Below are 24,557 nucleotides of genomic sequence, written 5' to 3' on the forward strand. Positions count from 1 at the left end.
TTCTCCTCTGTTCCTACTGCAAAGCAGGGAGGTGAGAGTCCAAAACCACTGACCAAACATTCTATTTTAGTGATAGCTGAATTGGAACTATATTATATATACACATACATATGCTCTTTTTTTTATTTCAGAACTGTTTTTAATACATGAAAATCATTCTGAAATAAATTTGGATTATAGTTTTTTTTTTTTTTTTTTATAGGGGGCTGACAGACAGCTGCTGCTGATGCACTTGACCTATACTCTGCCTCATTGATCACCATGATCTTAAAGTTTGAATCATTCTCCACCTCAGTTCTACTTTTAACCCCCTGAAAATGATGGTGGATCATCTGGCATTAACATTTCTGTATTCTGAGGGCTGTCACGGGCTCAGTTTTTAAGATTTTTTTAAAGCCATAAGCATCATGGAAATCTTGATACCAAACATGCCATGCTAGCTTACTGCGAAAGGAGCTCAATATGGCTCCAAATTGGAACTGTTTTTACCGCGAGGTCCGCGACCTCAATGTGAAATGATTACTTGTAATAACAACATTCAGCCACCACTTAATAAGGGATGATATGAGGATGAGGAACCTGCTGCTGCTCAAACTGAGCTAGACTCGTGGCTGTCTGACTGCCTTCAATCTTTACAACTGCTGATATTAGCTTTAACTGTTTTTAAACTGTGTTAGCTGTGAACTGTGCTCACCTTTCTTTTGAAAGAATTTGTGAGGAGTTGTCTTCCCTCTCCTTGCTTTCTTTCCCTCTCTGCCTTTTTCTTTCGTTTAAGGCTCCCTGATTTTGCTTTCTTGAGGAAAGACTTGTCTTGAGATGCAGCAGCCACTCCGCTCCTTAAGCTGTTAGAGACACATCTTCACACCTGCAGCTGCAGGGGTGGACTTAACCATTATGTATTGTGAGGGGTGAGAGGGGCCTCAGACAGCCTCCACTATCTTTTTTTTATACAGAGTAAAGTCTCTCATCCGATTTATTCTGCCAATTTAACGTTAGCTATGACACTAATTACTTAGAAATAAAAAAAAAAAAATACAAATAAAAACAACATTTTTATTGCAGGCCTTTAGAGGGCCCCCTCCCCCATTGGGGCCCTGGGTAACCATTCCCACTTTCCCCCCCAGTTCGACACCCCTGGATCATGCAGATAACTTAAAGCTCCTGTTCGTAAGATGGTAAAACTGACGCTTTGGGTTTCCCAACTCGTCAGATACTGACGCTTTCAGATGGTGGCCGACCCGACCTACAATCCTAAAGCGTCAGTATCTGACGAGTTGGGAAACCCAAAGCGTCAGTTTTACCATCTTACAAACAGGAGCTTTAACAAACTATAGAAAAAGGAAATATTTCTTTGACATTTAAATGTAGAATTTTTTTCTCCTTTGGTATATAATAAAACACTAGCCCTTCTCGCACAGAGACACCGCATGATCGCCGCAGCCGCAGTTCGCCAATTCTCTGGCGTTGTTTGTTCACACAGAGTGAAGCGTCTCCACCTCAAAGACGAACCGCTGTTTAACTCACACAGAAAACCAGCGCTGCGGCTCCTAAAGAGGCCTGGCGGTACAGGTCATGATGATGAGGTGTGTTTTTTTTCAAGGTGTTTCCCCAGGCGTCCCCATTAATAACTATTAAACCCGTTGACGGTTTATAATCATATGGATGCTGTTACAATGTGTTGTGATTGAGATCCTGACCCACCAAACATCTTGGAAAGTAATAAAGTTGAATTTTTCACTCTAAATCAGTAAACAGGACACTGTCTGACTCTGTCACTTGTGGGGAGGGAGGCTGTTTCCTGGGGGAAAGTTCACGGGAGGGCTGACCATCTCAGTGATTTATTTTCAACACAAAAACTTGGTGAGTTAAAGTTCTTTGCCGGCCAAAAATGTGATGAAGAGTCAGTAGGACAGACGGGAGGACAGACACTTTTCCACTTATAACTGCAGTATTTTTTTCCCTTATATAAGTGGCAAAAGTCAGTTACAGTTACTACGTTGCTTTTGTTTTGTCATGTAACGTTGCTTTGTGGGACATTTCTCTTTATTTTGTTGAGTTAAGGACTTGTGTAGTTGTCAGACTGTCCGATTGACACGCCCCCGATACGCGCAGCCAGCTTATCCGTTCACACTGATTTGGTTCGCCAATACTGCGCCTCTGATACTACCTCCAGAGGCGTATCAGCGCCAGAGAGAAATTTCACCCCTCACAACCTCCGAGACATTCACACAGAGGTGGAGACAGAGAAATGGTGCAGGATCCCGGCATCCAAACCGCAGTGTGAATGGGGCTACTAATAAATCCGGTGCTTGGTCACTTCTATAAATAATTCTTCACAATTATGATGTTAGTGAAGCATTCTACAAAATGTAATAAGAAAAACGTTTTTTTTTTTTTTTTTTTTTTTTTTTTCACATAACTGGATGTAATGTAAATGTTTTCTGATCATTCTGCAACTTTTAAGCAGTTTTTGAGACTGGTCTAGAGTGGGCAGGTTAAAACAAGTGATCGCTTTCCACACAGCCAGAGACAGTGTCCTGGTCTGGCTGTGCTGCCCTAGCTTTGATGAATGCCTGTGTGCTGCTGAAGAGCTCAGAGCGATCCACAAGATGGGACCAATTACAGCCTCCCAGGCACCGCCAGAGACCACCACCTCCGCATCTCCACAGTTACCATAATGACCTCTCAGGGGCCGTTGGGAAGGGTTGGGATACTATGATACCGGGCCCCGGAGAGCCTCTGACTGCACAATCTGAAAGAGCACACTGACTTAACATTTACACTGGACAATCAGGGTTTTTCAGAGGGTTTTAAAGTGAAATATAGATCTCTGAGATGATGCTTTCATTCATCTTTCACAGTGTGAAAACCTCCTTTATCTGCTTTTGCTGATCCGTAAATTTGATCTGCGAGTCATCAGAGACATAGGGCGATGACCCTCAAGACCCAAGACAGCTATTCATAACTTCTAGCAACCAGGAGCACTGACTGGAAGAAAATTAGGACTTTTCTTGATACTTTACAAATGTACTTTCTTAGAGGTGCATCAGGTGAATCCCTCTGCTGCTGGTCAGACAAATGACCAACAACCACACAAATGAAAACCTTGAAGCTACAATTTCTCTTTTTTTCATTATCTGCAAGGGGAATTAATTCTTGGATGTAACAAATAATTTTCTATTGAGGAAAAGTTTACTTTTTGGAGATGAAGTATTAATATCCAATAGCTGTGTTAAGCTATTCATTTTATTCGGTCAGTACACCACTCAAGACAGGACCTGTATTTCATCCTTCCCTGTAATTGGCTCCCAAGTGAAGCGAGGGTTTTGCAGTCTTTGCCCATATCTAGCTATACTGTGATATACATTATTTATATCCATCACTGAGAGAAGTTTGATAATGAGAATAGGCCGTGAATGCACAATGCCTGGTCTCATCTCTAAACAATAATCAGCTCCTTCTTGCCAATTCCCTGGCGAACACAAAGCCCACCATTAACTTTCATTAAATGCGCTATTAAGAATCTCTGCCTCCCTCTCGAGTCCTGACTATCTACTCTCTATGTTGCATGTGTTGCTTTTGCTGCTCATGCTGGCTCTAATTGACAAAGATTGAATGATTACTGATGAGAAACACAAAAACACATGCAAAAAGACTGACACACAGATACACAGACACACACACACACATGCTGTGGGCTGTGCAAATGAACGACTGTCAGGCAGTGGCAGTGTGTGTTATAGTTAGGGCTGGGACAATGGCAGCCAGCAGGAAGATGCAAAGGATTGTGTGATTGCTAATTACAGAGGCGCTCCGATCTGCAGAGATGCCACAACAAGACGACTGGTGTAGAGAATAAATGTTGATGCCGCTTGCACGTTAATTGCCGATGCTAAATCATAAGTTCTATAATTATGTTGTGTGTTATTTTGGATGTGTGTATCTCTGAAAGCAAATGGTATAGAAGAGACTGGAGGCAACTAAAACTATAATTATTTGATACCGTGGTGACACGTTTTTCAGTAACAGGTGCACGCTCGCTCATTCTCACTCGGTTCTATTCTAACGTAAGGTGCTGTGATGCATTTTCAAAACCTCTCTCTTTACCCTTCTTAGTGTGGGGAGCTAATTGAAGGAGACAAATATGTGAACAGAACAATAGAAATTAATGACTGAAAATGCAATGTGGCAAAAATGTACCGCGTATGCACGTATTCTGCATAGTCACCAAAATCAAGGTTCTTTCATATTGCGAATCGACCAGTGACGCATTGGTAATCAAGTCTGTGTTTGCTTTTTTGCTTAGCTGAACAGTCAGAATGATGTCTCTTACCGATTTGCTTCCACTGCTGATTCGACAAGCTCAATCAGCCAGAAAGCCGTTGACAAGAGTTGACTTGTACCAACGGTACGGAGCATGGGGTAACAACTGGTACACTCACCGATGGTATCGACATTGCTGCCACGTAAAGACCCCAACTGACAGCAACGGTATACCCTTTTCAGTTAAATCCAACGACTGCAGAAAAGTTGAACATTTTGTTTTGTGGACTTTCAGGGCCTAATGTATCCACTGTTTGTTTTACGGTCTTATTTGATATGTTGTAAAGATTTGTATTCATGTAGTAACCAAGAACTGCATAATTTCTTTGATTTGCTCTCCATCAATTCAGTGGTACGTCTGAGCTGCTCCACATCCAGTTAATAAACCCCTTGGCACCATGCTTTATAGCATATCTTATGTCTCTTAGCTGCTCTATAACCATTTATGACACGCTGTAGTCTATTACATTAAAATTATACGAGCTACAACCAACTCATAAGTCCCCTACAGGGATGTATATCCACACTGAAAGGAAAAAAAATAGTTGAATACATCATCTTCTAATACAAAAACTGATAAAAAAAAATGTGACTGTTTGCCACTTTGAAAATGTTTCACTCACCCAAACACAATCAGCTGGTATGTGAATCTTTGAAAGGGCTCCAAATAAGTGCCAGTGCTTGCTGGTGACACTTTCTGAAAGATTGTATGGTGACACGGACAGGCATCATTACACACTTCCATGCTTCCATTCTCCCTTCTATAAAATGTCACTCCATATACAGTCTCCTTTTACTTTGCCTTAGCTGCACTCTCTCTCCACTGCACTGTTTGTCTCACTTTGCTCAGTCACTATGTTCTCTCCATTTTCCCTGTATTTGTTTTCATCTCCCTGCCCTTTCATTTCCTAGCCCATACTCCCCGCACTCACAATATCCTCAACCTGTCTTTCTTTATGTCCTTGTCCCTCGCTTTTTTTTTTTTGCTTCACATGATTCTACTCTAAATGGTATCTGGTGTAAATTAAAGTACAGGGTGGTTGTTCAGGCCTGTTATCTGAGTGTTTTACTGATATAGTTTCGCTGCACCTGGTAAAATGGGCAGAAGTTGAATGTGTGCAGACTGCACTTACGAATTGATAATGTCTTCAGGTGACAGTTTTTGGTCCACTGCTGCTGAAGTAGAGACTGACTGTGGGCTCACAAAGTTTCTATTTCAGATATTACATCTAATTCATTTTGATCTCAGTGAAGAGAATCAAGCTGTGAATCAGACAGTGGATTCATATCCTGCAGTCAAATCTGCTGCTGTCACAGTGTCCTAGAAGTTATTCTATTATTCACTGCCCATGAAGCAGCTCTGTAATTTCACTACAGTCCATCTCTGCTGCAACAGGAGAGACTTGATCATAGTAATTAAATTAATATATACATATATATATATATATATATATATATATATATATATATATACATATATACATATATATATATATATATATATATATATATATATATATATATATATATATATATATATATATATATATATATATATATATATACATATATACATATATATACATATATACATATATATGTATATATATATATATATATATATATATATATATATATATATATATATATATATATATGTAATTGGATAAAGATAACTTTCACGAATCCAGCTGTGTTGCTGTGTGTTATGTTTTGTTTGTTCTCAGGTCGACCTTCACGATGGCCTCTGCTGTAGTCGTTGAGGAGAAAGCATAACGGAGGAGGTCAGGGTTTTCTCCTTCAAACTCTCTCTTTTAATCTTACTAAGATGATGGAGATGGGGACTTGTGAATATGTGTAAAGTAAAAAGAAAAGCACCCATAACAACAATCATCGGGGGGCAGACCAGTGATAATGCCCCTGCCAGTTGTGTACCGTCGGGCCCTAGGGAATAATGACTGACTTCGGATGAAGCCAGTGTCAATCTTTTCTGAAACAAAACCATATGGATTGAGTAAAATGTATTTGTATTATTATATTATTTTATTTTATTTTATTATTTTGCATAATAAAAGAATAAAAAAACAGTAAATGGAGGGACAATTTGAAATGTTCTATCACCAAACAGCAAGGGGTCGATGCCACTTACAGCCTTTTTGCTGTCATCAATCCAAGTCAATTTCCAACCTCTCTTGCTTAAGAATAATTGTAGTACTCTATTTTTTCAACCACTACCTCACCAGCCATCTTTTTTATATTAACATAATATTTAGTTGTGCCTGTCTGTACTAATTGCCCTATCCTTGTTTTTCTTTTGGAAATGGCCCTCATTTTCCCGTCTCATTTTCTGTCGGAAGAAGCCTGCCACATTTTACCTGCCAGTTATTGAAAACAGGGTCTCTGTTCTTGGCCTATCTGGCTGGGGAGATATATACATATATTATTAATTGCCTCTTTCCTAACCTTTTGTTTGCAAAGGGGATATTTAATGCAGTTGATGTGTTTATCAGCTACACTCTGTTCAGTTTTCCAAAAACATGCCTAAATGCTCTGTCATTGACTGCTTATGTTAAATTGTTAAAGTTAGATGTCAAATGCTGTATTTGCAATGCCACTGTATGAATTATGTAACTGTATAGGTCAACTGGCACAAAATGTAATGTTATGTACCTACTATGTTGCGTTTTAAACTAACATATCCGGTGACACAACAATTGGAACAGGTTAACATTTGAATCATTAATAGAGCATTTTGCGATGAAGGGTCCAATAAGGATAATTGTTTGGGTTTCTGTAACTGATTTTTTTTTTTTCAATGAACCGGTTGTTTAGAAGTTTTTCTTTATAACTGACTTTCGATTGCAATATATTTCAAAATACAAATATGGTTGTTATTATGGTTATTATTCTGGCCATTGAGTATTTAATTAAGGGACTTAATTTCAGCACAAATTTACATTACCCTGCAATATATATATCAATGTTATACATTTTCATTTATTTCATTTAGAGGAGCTTTTTGACAAGTCAGCAAATATATTGTAACAGTGAGCACAAAACATAAACTATACACAAATGCACATGTGTGTAGACATAAATACTCAATTACACACAAGAGAGCCGTCTCTATCACAGCCTCTCACTACTGGTGGAGAAGCTGGCCTCCGATGAAAGGGAGACATGAGGCCAGAGAAGGAGGTTGGGAAAATGGCCAAAGCTGTGAGTAATGCCATACTAAATTGTAATGTAAGACAGGTCAGTGGGAGAAAAAGGCTAAAACACACTGCTCTATTGCAGCACTCAAGCTACCTAGCCCATCATTTATTGGGAGAGCAATGACAGTGAGCAAAAAAATAGAGGGGAAAGAGAAGGACAGGGAGGAAAAAAATAATCTGCTGGGGAAGGTGAGGCTTTATAGGACGGCGTGAAGGACCTATATATTTAGGCTGATATAGACCAAAGACTTGACTAAGTGAGTGTAAGTATAAGAGTTGGTTATAGATGCAGGTTAAATGACTGGCTCACATACCCAAACCGTCATTTGTCACAATATCATATCAACAATTTCTATCATCAAATCTCTTTTAAACATTAAATATGAAAAGTCTACAAGTGTCCTTCTCCTCACACCATATCTGCTTGATCAGATTCAACACTTAGGTACAAGGAACTATATTATTTAAGGCCAAATGGAAGTATTCTATTCAGACCATTTAAGTTGTCAAAGATGACCTGTCCAGGCTATACTAATTTTGAGTACTATTTCAGACAAAGACATGGGACGGGTTCTTCACTGAATTTAACACATATATTTCATGTTGAAGTTGGAGACTTAAACACCTACACACCAGTTTTGCTTTGCACAGACATTTGAGATAATAATAATAAGACCTTGACTCATTTTAACAGTTGAAGCCCATTAAGCTTAAAATGTATACTCTGCTGGAGATTACAAGGTCAAGAGCATTTTTGAAATATGTAATCAGCGCTGTATAGCGGAGCAGTTGTGGTAATTTGTGCCGTTTCCATGGTGGGCAGAGTATAGTTGAATAGGATTTCAATTTTCACAGCTGGACAATGCATTTTTTTCAATATGGTAACATCACTGGCCCAGTGGCCCTCTTGTTACCATTGCCCCAGAGATGCCAATTTCAAGTGCTTCCCACTGACATGATGTTGTGAAGAGGGCGAGAATAAGAAGCAAAAGAGAGGGAGAAGACAAATGTATTCCCTTACGTAATGGAATAGACCTTTGCATGTTTGTAAAGATATTTCCTCTCAACACAATATAATAGAAGGACAAGAAAAGCCTCAGGACGTAACAATGCATGTATATCGTCAGAGGAAGAATAGATAATGGCTTATATCCATCCAGGTCACTTTGCATATCTGTATGTGAAAATGCTAATGCATTGGTGACAGTTTACTCAAGAGGATAGGGGATGGGCACGCACAGTGGTACTGACAATGTGTCACTCATGTTGAGTACTTGAAGCAAACAAGTCTTGCCCTTACATACCACATTCAAGGCCAAATGCTGGACGTATAAGAACGTATACATAGTGTTGCTACTACAAAAACCACATACAGCAGCTGTGTCATGGATTCTTAGAGATTTGAGTCATGTTGCTTTTTTTCCAAGAAAGTGTGCACAATCACCCTTTATTCAAAATATATTCCACGGTGCTCTGTCACTAAGCAACACACACATCCTTAGGAGCCCCAGAGCACCTGCACTGTTGCTCATCTTGATCCTCTTATAGAGAAGGGTAACACATGGAAAAGAATCCCCTTAAAGAGAAGGGTAGTAGGCAAAATGTACTTATGTAATATGACATTAACATTTCGATTAAATATAATAGGCAAAAAGAGCCAGGAGAGGTGGAAGCTGGTGATGGACAAGGCCAGCAGGTGGGTGTCTTGACTGACACAAGAGACTTGTGAATTAAGCAGAGGGGAACCAGCAGGGCTGAAGAACTGCAGCTTTGGTGGCACAAGAAGCAAAATTCAGGTGTAAAAAAGATTTAGAAAAGATGAGCGCTCAGATCAGTGGTATAAGCAGTTGAGGTAAAGTTGCGATTAAAACAAACTCTATTCTGGGAAAGATCTTGACTAAAAATGAATCACATCGTAGTTATCACCGCTGGTCACAAACTCTGCAAAGTTAGCAAAAATATGACATTGCATGTCAGTTTGGCTCTTCCCTAATAGGTCAGGTTACAAGATATCCACAGAGAGCTCAGACTATAACCACTTTCGTGTCACATGCTACCGTGAGAAGTCAGTTGGTAGACCAATGTATGGACTTACTCTATGTATGTTTGGATGTGTTTAGTGAGAATTTTGAAAGCACGCAAAAACTTGTATGGACACTACCATGTAGACGCAACATTGCACCAGGGTGTAATGAATCAAAACTTGCCTGCCCCGATTACTGAGATAATGCTGTCATCCTGTAGTGCAAGGATGTCATGTATCCAAGGATCTTAACATCTGGACTGTCAACCAATTCTATTTACAGTACTCTAACGTATGCTGCCTTACCGAAGGCACTTAGCCCACAGCTGCCCCACTGAAGTTATTCACTGGATATAGACTAGACAGGTTCAGGGCAGGTCGCAGGCATGACTATATATGAAAATAAGCCAAATTCTATTATGTTGTTACTGCATACATTTCGAATGTGCTTTAAATAAAAGGCTTCCGCTTGATGCAATTGCTCTGTTGAAAATATCAAAGAACAATTAATAGGCTGCATTTTGAATTAGACTCATGTATTATAGGTTGGTAATTTTCACTTGTGCCATTACTATGCCATCCAATTCCCTGACTGTATCTTTTTCTATTCTGCTGACAGTGTACACTGTTTGAACTAAAAAAAAAAAATTAACCCTCACTCTAACTACTGTGTCGAATATGAGTTACCCTTCTTTGTTAAGACTGACAGATTGATTGAATCACAGAGAGCACTGTGATTAAGCATATGACTAAATGTTGCTTTGTTTACTGATTTGCAAATTCTAACAGTTACTTAAACTGTCATGATAATAAGCTAACATAAACATAGTGCTGTAAAAAATGTTATGCAGTTAGAAAAAAAATGGACATCAAACAACTTGCACCCTTTCAGTGATAATATTGACAGGTTTTAAAGTCCTCCCCACTATGTTGGGGAAGTTGTTAGCTGTCAGATATTATTTTTGAACGCTACAAAAAGGGTCAACCTGCGGTCTTTCATGTTTTTGTGACCGAAAAATTCAAGTGTTTACAATTAGTGTTGCACCTGGTCAGCTATGAGGCATGAAGAGGTTATGGTACCGTGACGGGATTAGTGACTATCTGAGCTTGGTTTGTCAGACACTGATATTACCCAGAACGAAGACAAGAGAAATGCTTTACGGTGATCAAACGGCTAATCTCAAATGTACTGCTGGCAAGAGCAGAGCTTGTTGAAATGGGTCTACCTGTTTGTCTTTCTCTCCTCCTATCTGTCCCTAGCCAAACCTCTCCCTCCATATTGTGTTTCAATTTGTTCTGCTTTTGTTGAAAAATGGAACATACTCAATGTCATCTCTTTACAATTCTGCACAAGTATGCCTCATTAGCAAGCATCTTCAAAAGGAAGGGACAGGCACTGTCTGAATACTGTACGCCAAATTATTCCTCCTCCCTACATTTCCTCAACCTGAAAAACTCTTCCAAAGATGTATTCTGCTGTTGTTTTTATTCCTCATATCCCACCACTGTATAATTCTAGTTTAAGTTTAATGATGACATTTGTATCTTTGACATTTTCATGTTCTTGGCATATTAAAGTATACTATTCCCCTCAGGACGTTGCATGTTTTTGTTTGCTTCCTCTTCCACATGGCCAGCACTGCTTCCTTCAACCTCAGCTTTGCAAGGAAAGCGCAAGATACAAACAGAATATTATAACAACAGCAGGCAGACACAAAACCTATGCAGCTTTCGATTTCATTTGCTTGACTGACTTTGATCATGTATTGCGCTTTTAAGAATGTGAACTTCACAATATATTTTACTGTTGCTATGCTAATAATGCAACCGCGACTAAAGGTGTGACTGCTAACAGCAATGCTACGATGGTGCGATCAAATGATGAATAAAATGTTAAACAACAAATATTCTCATTGGCTTTAGTTAGAAAACATTGACTAATTATCCCCAGCGTCCTTGGTTTAAGGTGCTACGTGTAGTCTAATGAATTAATGATCAACATATCTTTGCTAAATTAATTGTGAAACCTTGACATAATTAGCATAAGCAAATGGAGACAACTAGCCTCTGTCTGCCCCAAGTGATATTACAGGTGCGAGTGTTCCTCAGAATGAAGGCATATCATTAAAACCCTAATGCTTCCTGTCAAAAAGAGGATCTCTCTCAGAGGAGGCCACTTGTCTTTTGGGTGAATGGCCTTGTTTATTTTTCGTAATTATACTGAAGCCTCAAAATCAAGCACGGTAATTACTAATGCTAAAATGCTATAAGTAACACCTGGCATGCTGGCAAGCATAGAAGATAATATTGAAAAACATTTGGATCGCGCTTTAGTTTAGAGTCAAACCATTTCACACCACAAATGTGAAAAGAACAACACCAATGCGCCATCAGGTCCGTGTAGCAAAAAACAAAAACAAAAGAAAAAACGAATAAAATAAGCAAAACAGCCCTCACAATATAAAAGTTCAAACAACATGCTGCCTGAAAAAATCCTGCGGAGATTAGCAGTGCGACTTTGATGAAAGAAATCCCCGTCTTTGCACCTTAATTAATTCAGTGTGTGTATCAATAAGGAAAATAATAAAAGCAACAATTTTTACTGGAGCAAAGTAGAGGATGGAGAAAATAAAAAAGTGCAGCTGCTATTCCAAGAAAGATACTGTTTATTGTAGCTATCCATTCCTTTGTGTCCATCGATGATAAATGCTTTTGTGAACAGAAATGGTCACCAGTCTATTAAAGCCATGTTACAATGTGAATATTACTAGATATTGATTATAATAAACTATTCGATTATATGAAAAGGATTAATCTATAATGACAGAAATGTATTACAAGATGCATATTACTTTGTTTGGCATGCTCATTCTGAGATATAGGAAAGCTCTGTCTGTGACAATTTAAATAGGCAAGACGCCCCAATCTTATTGCCTTGTAAGTAATGTAAGAACATCCAAGGAAATTTGTTCTGACCGAAGTGAGAACAAGTTGACCTGAACAGCCAGACCTAGTTTAATAATGATGAAACATCGAAGTGAAACACACACGAAGCACATTCCCTAGATCTATACTAACTACCTGGTGGCAAAGGCGATACCATATTCAGCTCATCATTTTATAATGATATGTTTTACTTCCAACCACACAATGAAAAATGATTTCTGTATCTTCAGGTTTAACCATCGTATTGCATGTAGCTTCTATTGTGAACGCCTTTTAGACTGTGGAGTAGTCGCGCTGTAGAATCAACGAGGCCATTTCAGGGTAAGAATCCGATAATAACTTGCTATCACTGTGTTTTGCAGCTTGTCAACAGGAGTGACAGTGACATGCGCCCCGTATGGTGTATGTTCAACACGTCTTCCTTTGAGACTCGCATTCTCTATACACAAGTAGATCCACTCTGCATCCTCCTCTGGGGATGTGTGTGTTGTTCCCTCACCATACTTTAGCTGACAAAGAGGGAAGCCTTGAAGATGTTTTGCCTGTCCAAAAAACAAAGAGACGAAAGACAGAGAGCACAAAACCTATTTTACCCATTTTCTCTTGGCAATTACACAGATAAAGCTTGGAAAATTGTTTTTTTTTTCCCCCTTTGAAATGCAGGCAGAATTTGTGTTAAAACAGAGCAAGGAGATTGTGAGAAATGGCTTATTGTTGCTATTTCCCTCCGTGTTTGATTTGCGAGGCTTTGTGCACGAGTGCTGAACAGTCAGATAAGCATGCATGGCATACTCTGTGTCTGTGTGTGCGCAAATGCAGGGACACTTCCTTGTGTCTTCTTTCGTGGAATATAATGTATGTTTATGTATGTCCCCTACATACAGATCTGGTGCTTTGCTCGTGTGTGAAGCTGTGAATGATATGTTGGCAGGGGAATGGTCACAGCAGAGCTACAGAGCAAGGTTTGAATGCCCGATTAGATGTGGGAATTGAGGATAGAGACATCTTCTCCCCACTGAAGCAAGATTTACAACTATTATTCTTCACACTAGCACCGAGCTGCCTCAGCGTCCATCCCCTGCAGGCAAGAGTTGTTCAGATAAAGAAGAGGACCCCGAAAAAAATGAAGAAGATTTGAAAAACAGCGACTCACGCATTTATAACACAGATGGAGAGTTACTCCACAGCCATGTATACTGTGTTGATTGGGCTGAAATCGCCAAACGGCTGCCGTCTGTTTCATTTGCGTGACAAATCATTCAATGGGGTGTCTGTAATATTGAATATGCAAATGCAGCCATTGTTGCAGCATGGCTCTGTGGTGGACAGCTGAGGGAGCTTGTCAGTGCACGCTTGGCTGGCGGTGTTTTATAAGAAGGAGGTACAATTGTCTGTTAATCACTCAAGCCGAGTGAGGGAATGCTAACACCAGTTCTATTGCTCGGAGAACACTGTTTGTCCCAATAATGAGTAAACAGATTATGTTTACATTTTGTTAACTTCGATGACAGCTGAGGGTGCGTATCTCCTCTGCTTGTGGGTTGGATATGAAGCCCTTCTGCTTGATTAGAGAGGACAAAGTGGAACGTGATTCCATATGGTGAGGGACTCGAAGATGGGGATGGTGTGGGATAACGGTCCTGACGATGTTTGTAAACCCAGAGCAATCTGTGGTCCGACGCCAGCAGGATAGCAACACACTCCCCTACGAACCTTCACGGACAGTCTCTGGATTCTCCCGTCTAATCTCAGAGTTGATTGACAGCAGTCTCTGCTACAGTCTAGACAGAAGCAATCAATCAAAAACAAAACCCTCCTAATTACAGGCCGTAATTACTTCACTTTACTGTGGGAGATCTCCAGAGTAGATACGCAGTAAAGACTGCATGGATGCACAGGAGACTAGTTTGATCTATCAATCACACGCAATGTGCAATGAATACGTATTATGCTGCAGCATTATAGTATGCTCAAAATCCTTGAAAGCATGCATTCATTATATCTAGTAATTATGGGTTCCTCTATTGACATCACATTCTTGTAAAATTAGCAAAGCATGTGACGATAACATAATTAGTTCAGTTCAGTTCAGAAAACTTTATTTATCCCATACGGGCAATTCAGTTTACAGTTATAATTAGGCATATGCATGGTGCACTTCACCTTCGAATGTGATGATATTTATTCATTAAATTCATTACTGCTAAAACCACACTGTATCTAAATTTTCACAACTCATTCCCTGTGTCTCTACTTGTACAGGCTGGTTCTGTGTCTAGTTTCCTTGTCTCTTAGCCCGCGTAAGGACACTGGCATAGTGCCATTCCTCTGCACCCCTCTTATGATTAGCTTTTTAATTGCAGTACGCATACCAAAAGGAGAAGACTGAAAACTGTGTAAGTCCGTCAATAAATCATGTCTTCCCAAAAAAGCTTGGGGCGCCTTTTGATCTTTTTGACTCCGTGCAGCATTGGTGGCCCCGGGGGCTCACCCTGACTTCTGATGTGTCTTATACAACAGCCTGCAGTACCCTCAAGAGCACTCCGAACTCTGGGACTTGACACAGGCAAAATCAAAGTGAGCTTATCTTATATTAGCACAGACAGGCACTTAAAAGAGTTCAGCGCTGGTGACGCTCTCCTCTGTTGTCCACGGTCAACCCCCGTGTATCTTTTTTTAACAAACATCTCTCCTCTTGTTTCTTGTCTCTCTACCGTGATTTCCATGCTGTCACTCTTTTGCTCCACAGGCAGCCACTCTCGAGCATCCAAATGACACACCAGAAAACCTAAATTCTGAGGTTTAAAGCACACAATTACCTGGGCCTCCAGGCCCAGTCTCCCAGCACAACAGAGATACCTATTCACACGTAAGTGCTTTGTAACCATGGCTATTATTTAAAAATGATATACAAGGGCAGGGTATTTTAAAGTCAAAGAAGTAAAGGTGTCTCCATCAAAAGATAGTCATTGAATTGCGGGTAAAAGTCAAGTGTACCCAATGTGACTGCTTTTTTCAGTCAGACAGGCAGCTGGCTGGAAACGAGCGATTGAAAAAAAAAGAAAAAAAAGAGCAAAGCACAGGAGGATAAAGTGATGCGCTGCTATTGTTTTTGGTATGATTCTCTTTTCACCTTGGTCAGCGATGTTGGATTTAGGTCACATCGAGCTACCAATTGGTCGAGGATATTGCTACATTATTGCCCTGTTGCTGTAAAGACAACATCTGCTGAAAGAGGGGGGAATCATCTTTCAAGGTGAAGACGATAGGCTAGCATAGATGCTGCCGGGCTTTAGTTAAGTTTTATTTCACCCCCTGTCCACTCTTATCTGGTGAGCATGTTAACACTTAACAACATTGTATAGTTTCCTCTTATTATCCTGGGCCTCGGGCACTGAAATGTCACAAAACAACAAGCACGACAATCGCATGTTCAAGCAAGCATATGCAAATTCCTGTAAGCCCTAGATTGTGTGAGTAATTTTTGTCGGGTAGAGATAGGGAATAAAATGAAAAACTCTTGATGATACTCTTTTTTGTTATGACTGTGTTTTGGTACATTACTTAAGCACGAGCTTATCTAAAGATGCATTCTAAAAACACACCAGGACAAAAAGTATGAATTTGTTCTACGTGACTAAGAAAACAAATTGATGGACATTGGACCTATTCTAAAAGCCACGGTGATCCTGAAAGTGGTTCTAATTTAGATGGATTTAAGCTGGCGTGTGTTCATGGCCACCTTCCAGCAACACTTAAGGAACAGACTAAGGATGACACTGGAATAATTCTTTCCTGTCAGCATTAATGTTTTACGGAGGAATCTGTCACAGGGAGTTAGACAGCGTGCTGTTACCTTTGAGGTCCAGGTTGCGTGCTCCATTGGAGTGCTGAGTAACGGTGCGTGAGTCGATCTTGAGCGTATGTACGTTGTTGGCGTCCCGGGACACCACCACGTTGTGCCACTGGTTGTCGTTGAGTGGCTTGTCTGAGTTGCCCTTCATCAGCGATGGTCCATTGCCGAGATCAAAGACGTAGTGAACATACCTGTGAGGAAAGAGGAAGAGGTGCGTGACTATGTGTCGTCATTATCTCATAACCGAATAGCTGTTTTTGAAGGGAAGAATAAATGTCAATCACTGCATGTCATTGATTTTTTTCAGAGGTTTTTTGGGGTTTTTTTTTTCTTCAGAAAATGGAGACACTCCTGGCAGTAAAGATTTTTCTTCACTATCACTCAAACTATCAGTAACGGTCAACTCAACTGTCACAATGAATTGATTGGATTGGATTTCATTTTGCTACTACTTTATGTCTAATGCTTCCGTCCCGTTCTCTGTATAAGAATTTATTTCAAAACAGAGGTAAAAAAAAATATTACAGTTCATGTGGCTGTACACGAGGCCTGGGATTTCCTCGTAAATATGGATACCTGCTTTTGTCTAAAAGCCCCTGCTTGCCCACAGGCAGATGAGGTGGAACAGTTCCCTCCTTCACACAAATATGGCTATCTTTTGTGTTTTAGGTTAAGGCTATTGTGCCTGTTTCATTCAAGGTATGCCTTTTTTTTTTTTTTCCCACCTCGATCCCAATTCCTTTATGTAGCCTCTTGTCATTGTGTGGCAGAGGTAGCTCAGGCTTTTGTCTTGGAACAGTGCTGAATATAGAACACAAGAGGAAGAGAAATACACGAGCGAAAGCCTCTTTTTGATACTCTAATTATGAAAAGCTTTTTGGGTGATACAATTCCCATTTCTTACCAGTTTATTTATGGTTTTGTGCAAGCTTCCTCTACAGTTCAAAGAAAATTCACAAAAGAGTTTGCCAGTGAGTCAGAGATGCAATGTGCTGACAGTTATCCATTAACATTTATCAGTTAATGGATTGTGAAATAAATACCCCAGACAGAAGTTTTTGGAGAAAAATAGACATTTCTGTTTCCCAAACCAATAACAACCAGCATATGTGCAGCTTCCACATGGGCTTTTAAGACAACAGATTATGATTGCTCGCCTTTCATAGAAGCAATAAATGGCTCACTGAGCTGCGTTATCTTTGAGAAAAAAGCCCCGTTTCAGATCATATTTGGTTTTTGTTGCAGTTTAGAGGATAATTCAGGGCTCGTATCTTGATTTGTGTGGTGATCCTCACCGTATTTCACACAGGCTTTTCACATCTCTGTCAATGCCAAACTGAGAAATGATTTAAATTTATATTATCATTACAGTTAAACGCAAAGGGAACTTGAAAGAAAAAAACAGGTAAGAGCGTATTTGTTGTGACAGTAGAGTTGTTCTTTTAAAAATAAACACAAAACTGAACCTTAAAATAACACGTTGCACACACCTCTTTGACTTATCTCACCTTGTCATTAATAAACTGATATCACACAGGACTCACCCCTTCACCAGCTCCACAACAATGAAGTCACTCCCGTCTCCAGAGTTGAAAAGCATCAGGCCATCGGGCGTGGTGGTTTTAAACTGAAAGAAGAGGTGCATGGAGGCGTAAGCTTGCAACGTTGCTAAAGCTAAGTAGCTGCCTTTCGTTCGAAACGTCACCGGATCTGCAATGATGTGGCGCATGCCAAAGCGGGCGTTCAGTTCGCAGTAGGAGATGTCCCCATTTTTGCACTGGTCTAAGTAGGGCAAACCATTGAAAGTAAGGCCCTGGAGATGGCCGATGAAGTTCGAGGGCACCACGGATATGAAGCGGCGTTCAGTCATGATGCCTGTCTCGATGTTGTGGAACTCGAGACGTGTGTGGGCACCAGTCATCTGGCCTGGAATTGTGGGAAATGCACAAAAAGCAGAATTAACTCAGAACACAAAAGGTAATACATTCTACATGCCCTCTTTTGGACAATAAAAAGTATCCTGGGAAAATGTTGGGGAGTACGTCTCATAACAATGTGGAAGTTGCATGACAAACATGATAGGTTAAACTTCTAGAAATGTGTACTTACAGTGAAAATTGCAAGTAAAACACAATATAATCATGAAAACGCCATTTTAGAATATATTCAGTATTATAATGAATGGAGTATTCATTTAATCGTAAAGCAATAAATATAAAACTATAGTCATTTCCTGATAAGTACATATTATATAGTTTTTGCATATCTTTATTGAGCTAAAACATCTTCCTAACCTGCTGTGAAGGAAATTAAAGACACAAAATATTGCAGAAAAACTCTTGCTACTGCTCTACATACCACAATATATATTGTGTTAACTGGGAGATGTGGAGTAACGAGCTTGGCAAGCTGCCGATTAAAGTACCTTCCATGCCAAAGCCTAGCTTGCCCTGCAAGGACTCCCTGGGTGCCTCCTCCTTTTTTCTTGTCCGTGAACTACTCTGTGATCCCCTCAGAAATTCACAGGGTCATGCTTTGCTTTTGGCCCCAGCTCCCTGACACTCTTTCCTTCATCTGGCTCACACCTTTTGCTCACCTCTTGCCTCATCCATATACCTTGCCATCCTTTCGCCTGGGGCGACAATACTGTGAGTGCCCGTAACTCCACCTCACCTCTTGATCTTTCATCCATCTCTTGTTATTTTCTTAGTACCTGTACCTTAGAACCTTAGTACCTCCATATTTGTACACAGATGCTCACTCTCAGTTGGCACATGGTTAATAAAACCTCTCCCACTTTATTTTCTCTTTTTCGCTCAGTCTAAATCATATACATTTTGTCTTTGTCAGCTGTTTGTTTATATGGATGGATTTGCCTTTTAAAACAAAACATACTGTATGTCAGTGTGGGTACTATCATATCAAACATTGGGTATCAAGGTTACTGACTACGTAATGAAGCAACATATTTGAATTTAAATTGTCAATATTTTATTTAGCTCTCTTACTGTCCTCCCTTTGAGTAAGTTTAAAACATAAATGAACAAACCATTGCAACATCCACATATGGGTTATTATTATCATAATTGGTCACCTTTCACTTTCAGATAATTCATTTAGATAAAAAATGACAAAACAGTTGACTTGCTGGGGCTGGATGTATTATATTTGGGGTAATACATGTGGATTTGGCATTACACTAACTTTATACTCATGCACTGTCTCTCACCCTAAACTAACCCCTCTGTGTACCGAACACAACTAACCTTCCACTGTGACATTATCCACAGATAGCTGCAGGCTCTTGCCTCTTCTCACCACCTTCACAGTGTGCCACTCATTGTCGTTCAGCTTCTGCCCCGCAAACAGTGTCTCGGGTCCTTTGCCTGTAGTAGGGGGGAATTCAAATCACAAACAGCACAGCAGGAATGCTGTGTGCGCCTACTCACGCACCCACCCCCACACACACACATGCACAGAGTTCATACACAGTAGGTGACAGTGTTAGTGGAGAAAACCTGCGTGTGAGCCAAATGCATTCACACTATGGATTCTCCTAGTATACAGCCTGGAAATGAAAGAAATCAAATATCCGGCCCGACAGACTGTAAAATCGAATGTCTTCTCAAAGGCTCACAGTGTTGCAGCAGGATGTCTTCAAAGACAGTAGGAGAAATAAGTCATAACCAGCTGAGGGAGTAGATTAGAACAGACAGCCAATGACAACTTGAGATGGTGCCTTACAAACATTATATGAAGCCGCTTTCTGCTTTGACATAACACTCATTTTTGCACATGAAGTACTCTTTTGATGGCCGAGAGCAGGAGGTTTAACTGCTGATCCCGCAAACTGCTCTCCTCCCTAATTCCCCTTTCACTTGTCTAGTGCCTATGCCCCTCTCCTCTGCTCACCTCTCTCGCCTTTGTCACTGAAGGAATCAGTTTGACGCGATGCCATATGGAGTTTCAGAAAGTCTTATGAGGGACGTATTTACATAAAGCTTCTATTTAAAGCGTGGAACAGCCTATTTATAAAGACAGAGCCTCATCACATCGACATTAGAACAAATTGTTGGCGTGGCTGAGTGACGGTGGGAGAAACAGTGCAAATGTTGTCCTTAATCCCTCTTTCAATGCACCTTGTACGCGTTGACGTAATGCATGGCTAAAGTCAAGTAGGAGGGTGGTGCTGGTGTTTGGATGTGTCTGAGATTCAATATACACATAAATGAGGGGGGGATATTGGATAGAACAACAAATGGAAAATCATGTGCACTCAGGGGCTGAACTGATGGTCTTCCAGTAGTGGACATGCACAGCGTCATGGCATGGAGGTGAAGGTAATTAGTGACAAGAAGGGAGGAGCAGCTTTCTGTAAACAACAATATAACGAGGACAGACTTCCACCCAACTGCAAGCAGGGCAGACTGAAATAGCAGACTGCCGGAGGAGACCAGTCACTTCCATTAAGCCACTTTTTATACTCTGCTCTTTTGGGCAGCTAAGAGTGGAGCAAGGGCCATCGTAGTAGCTAAATAAAGAAGCAAGGACAGTGGCTTTCTTACAACAATAGCACTAGTTTATTACAGATCTAATATTAGGAATCCCACCCTACTTAAATGAGCAGTGGCACTATTCTGACTGGTCGGCGAGCTGTAAGTTGAGTTTATTATACCAGGTGCTTGAGTGGATGATATAGTACAGCCTGGCGAAATATGATTGTCCCCATCCCAGTTGTGTGTGAAATTATTTAGTCTAGAGGAACAAAAACGCCCCATCAATTGATGGCCCTGCCTGAAAGGAACACATACATGGCCCACTGGAGAATAGTTTTCTCATTTACTCCTGCTACTTTTTTATTATATTGTTTTTTTCATGGGCTTTTTGTCTTCAGCCACATGAAATTGGATAGAGAGACTTTTGATCACACCATGTGTGAAGTAAATATAAAAGGAAAATACTGCTGCAAGGACAGCAACGGGTGGAAGGAAGTTGCTGGCAGAGAAGTTAAAGCTGATCCAAAGTTAGATAGGAGGACAAGGAAAACAGATGAAGAAAAAGAGCTGCAAAACTAAGAAACAGAGCAGCCGCAGAGTTGGCTGGCTGATGTAAGATCGTAAAAGTTAGAAGAGTCTCGTGGAGCACAAATGAATGTAAACCCTTTAGAATAGGGTCCATGTAATATTTATTTGGCTTGGCTGCTACATGCCACAGGAGAGCGCAAGGGCCACTACTGCACACATAGCAGGCCGTATTGCAGCTAACCACTTGGGGGGGGGGGGGGCAAAGATATATATATGCCACTCTGGCTGGGCTGGCCAAGCAACAAAAAGCTGTGGGCAGAAGGTGGCAACACTACAGCAAGGGACCTATTAGGTTGTAGGGGTAAAGTCTTACACAGCACTGGAAAGTTTGGGATGCAAGTCCACTGTCACAAACTAATCTCTTGAGGTGAGCTGAGGGGATCAGAGGTTGGCTTGTCAAGATCACAAGTGCAAGTATGACTAAAATTAAACCACTGGCTTGATGCCCATATCATAACACCGTTGGTGTGACTTGAGAACACTGGCTGCCTCAAAACCACATATTGATCATGAACATGATGGTTGGCTTAGTGCGGTGTAATTGCTGACAGTCAAGTGAAGCCTCACTCCACTGCCCAGGTAACACTGCAAACAAGAAAGCTGAGTGCTAGCTGTCCAGGGTTAAATGAGCCGCTAAGCCTTTAATGCAGCCACTGGCAGAGAGAGGTACTCATTGCTAGAAAAACAAAGGGGGGACGCAGGGCTCATTAATAAAAGAGCTGGCGATTATTAAAATGCAATTAATTCTCATCCTGCCACTTGTGCCCTCGCACTTTGTTAGATCAGAAGGGCAAAGGGCCATGATCACATAAACAGAAGCTTCCTCTCTTCCTCTCTTCATCTCTCCATCTCTTGTGCTCCCATTCCCTTTCAAGTTTCCCTGCACTTTCTGTGTCACATGGGAATAGCAGAGGTGTCAGGGAGATGTCTTTACTGTGTGAAAATAGCCAGGATTGGGCATTAATTTCATTGACTGTGTCAGCACACCATAAATGAGAGGTGTGATGTTTGCAGGCTTTCGTATAATTACCGGCAGTCATCCATCATTGGTTGCTGTGTTCTCTCAGTAAACAACCTTGATTAATGCAATCGGATCAATGGAACACAAGCCTCCAGCTAATAGCTGCAGGTCGTTGCCATCAGTCTCTATTCAGGCTGCGTGGTGGCTGCTGCTGCAGTAAGAACTAGAACACAGTTGTATAATTATTATTCCCAAACCCTAATCAAAACAACTTCAGCGAGTGAAGTTGATCATCAGTCTGCAGTGGGCAATGATTGCAAAATTTCTATCAAGACAATCAGGAAATGAAAGATGAGGCGTGCTTGTTTTCTCTGACTGCACAGAGATCAAGATGTCTCTCAGACCATTGCTGAAGATCTTTTTGAGGGGAGTCTGAGGAGCTTGAAATAGAAAGAGCATCAGACCCACTGGATAAGTTGACAAGCAAACGTTATTCTGTCATTCCTGTTCAAAGCAAACATCTCAACTCCAAGCCTCGAGATAAAGTGAAAATGATGATGAGGCATGTTACATCGCATTTCTGTTGCATCCTGCACGAAGCCAACATCCCCATTAGGACTGGGAAGCAGCCTTGACTGATGCTGGCCACACAGCAAACCCAGCGAGCTTTCCTGACATGGTTGCTGAGCTAACAAGTGTGTAAAAGTCCGGTGCTGGCCAGAGGGCTCGAAGACGGCCAAAGAGGAACGATCACTGATAGCCGTTGTAATGGCCATAACAGCAGTGCCGCAACATGATAGGGTCACAGGCGGTGCAACAGTAGATGTCAACGGAACCAGCCGTGAGTCATGTAGCCACACATGGGGGCGAGTCATTGCAAGCCAGCTGTTTGTCACGGTCGCTCAAGCATATGTCGTTAGAGTGTTGAGCTTGTTGGGGTCGAGGGTAACTGCCGGATGTGTGGGCAAGTCAAGGGGCAAAGTTTGCTTGGAGGGATTAAATGTGGTAATGAGACTGAGCGAACAGGACAGTTCATAGGCAATCCACTGAGTCACATTAAGCTGGGCTGTTATGAAAACCTCTTGTATGAAAAATACTGTGGAATTAGGGTTTAGATCTGTGGTAACAATACATTTATGTCCATTAAACCTCACTGTAACCTTGGGAAGTATTATATTCTAGAACACGGCTGTGCCCTGAATATGCCACATTTCATTTTTTCATCTCCGCACTGACTCAACTAAACGGGGGAACCTGAGCTACTATGTTAGTCGAGTTCAATAACAGCAGATCCGCTTTTACCACAGCATCATATTCTCTGTTACGAGGTTTGACAGAAGCTGCCATCCTCAAGTATGGGAGACAGTAGTGAATGTTAGTTCGAGCTCTGCGATTCAAATTCCCTGTAAGAGAACATAATTATGAGCAGCTACCACTCTGGGCTTTTGAGGTCACAAGTTCCTACAAAGCCACACTCACACTCACACACAGACACACACACACACACACACACACACACACACACACACACACACAGAGACACATACACACACACACACATGCAAGCACCCATGAGAAAAAAGAAAATATAACTGTGGACTGCAGTCCAATTAAAATGGGCTCAAGAAAGATCCACACCCCCTCCCTGTTTCATTCAGCTGCTGAGCCCCACTCTGAGGAAAGAGGGACAGCGCCGATGCTGAGAAGCGGGTGCGAAAGAAAAAGAAAAAAACACAGACTGTAGGGATGAGGAGGGATAGCAGATGATTGAAACAGATTTTTGATGCAGAGCAGCAAGGGAGGATAAAAACACAAGCAGAGAGACCAAATGCTGACCTGGGGGAATTGTAATGCCTGGCTTCTTTGTGGATTCATATGGAAACGGGTGGGGGGGGTAGATGTCTCCCATAAAAGTACTGCTTAGCAAGACTCTGTAATCAAAGTGGGAATATGCGTATGTGCAGTGTGAGTGTAGGGTGTATTTATGTTCATCATTAGCATTTCACAATCAGGTGATGAACCTCAGGCGACCCCCTGTTGTGCACCCATCTGGGAAACCACATTGTACGTGATCTCACTGTACTGTACACACACATACACAGCTTTCAGCTCTTAATATATGCAGGGATAATTCAATGACAGGAGGTAT

General features: G+C 40.9%; 1 protein-coding gene across 8 annotated transcripts in view; it reads right to left on the bottom strand.

Moving 5' to 3' along the window:
* nrxn2b (neurexin 2b) overlaps window positions 1-24,557 on the bottom strand; it is a 661,557-nt gene that overhangs the window by 292,137 nt on the left and 344,863 nt on the right. For all 8 annotated transcript variants that reach the window (XM_030429949.1, XM_030429947.1, XM_030429950.1 and 5 more), the window contains 3 exons: window positions 19,630-19,749; window positions 17,908-18,289; window positions 16,364-16,554 (listed from right to left, as the gene is read on the bottom strand). In XM_030429949.1, coding sequence (XP_030285809.1) covers window positions 16,364-16,554; window positions 17,908-18,289; window positions 19,630-19,749 — 693 coding nt within the window. The remainder of the gene's footprint in view (window positions 1-16,363; window positions 16,555-17,907; window positions 18,290-19,629; window positions 19,750-24,557) is intronic.

This window comes from Sparus aurata, chromosome 10, assembly GCF_900880675.1.
Source record: "Sparus aurata chromosome 10, fSpaAur1.1, whole genome shotgun sequence".
Taxonomy (NCBI): Eukaryota; Metazoa; Chordata; class Actinopteri; order Spariformes; family Sparidae; genus Sparus; species Sparus aurata.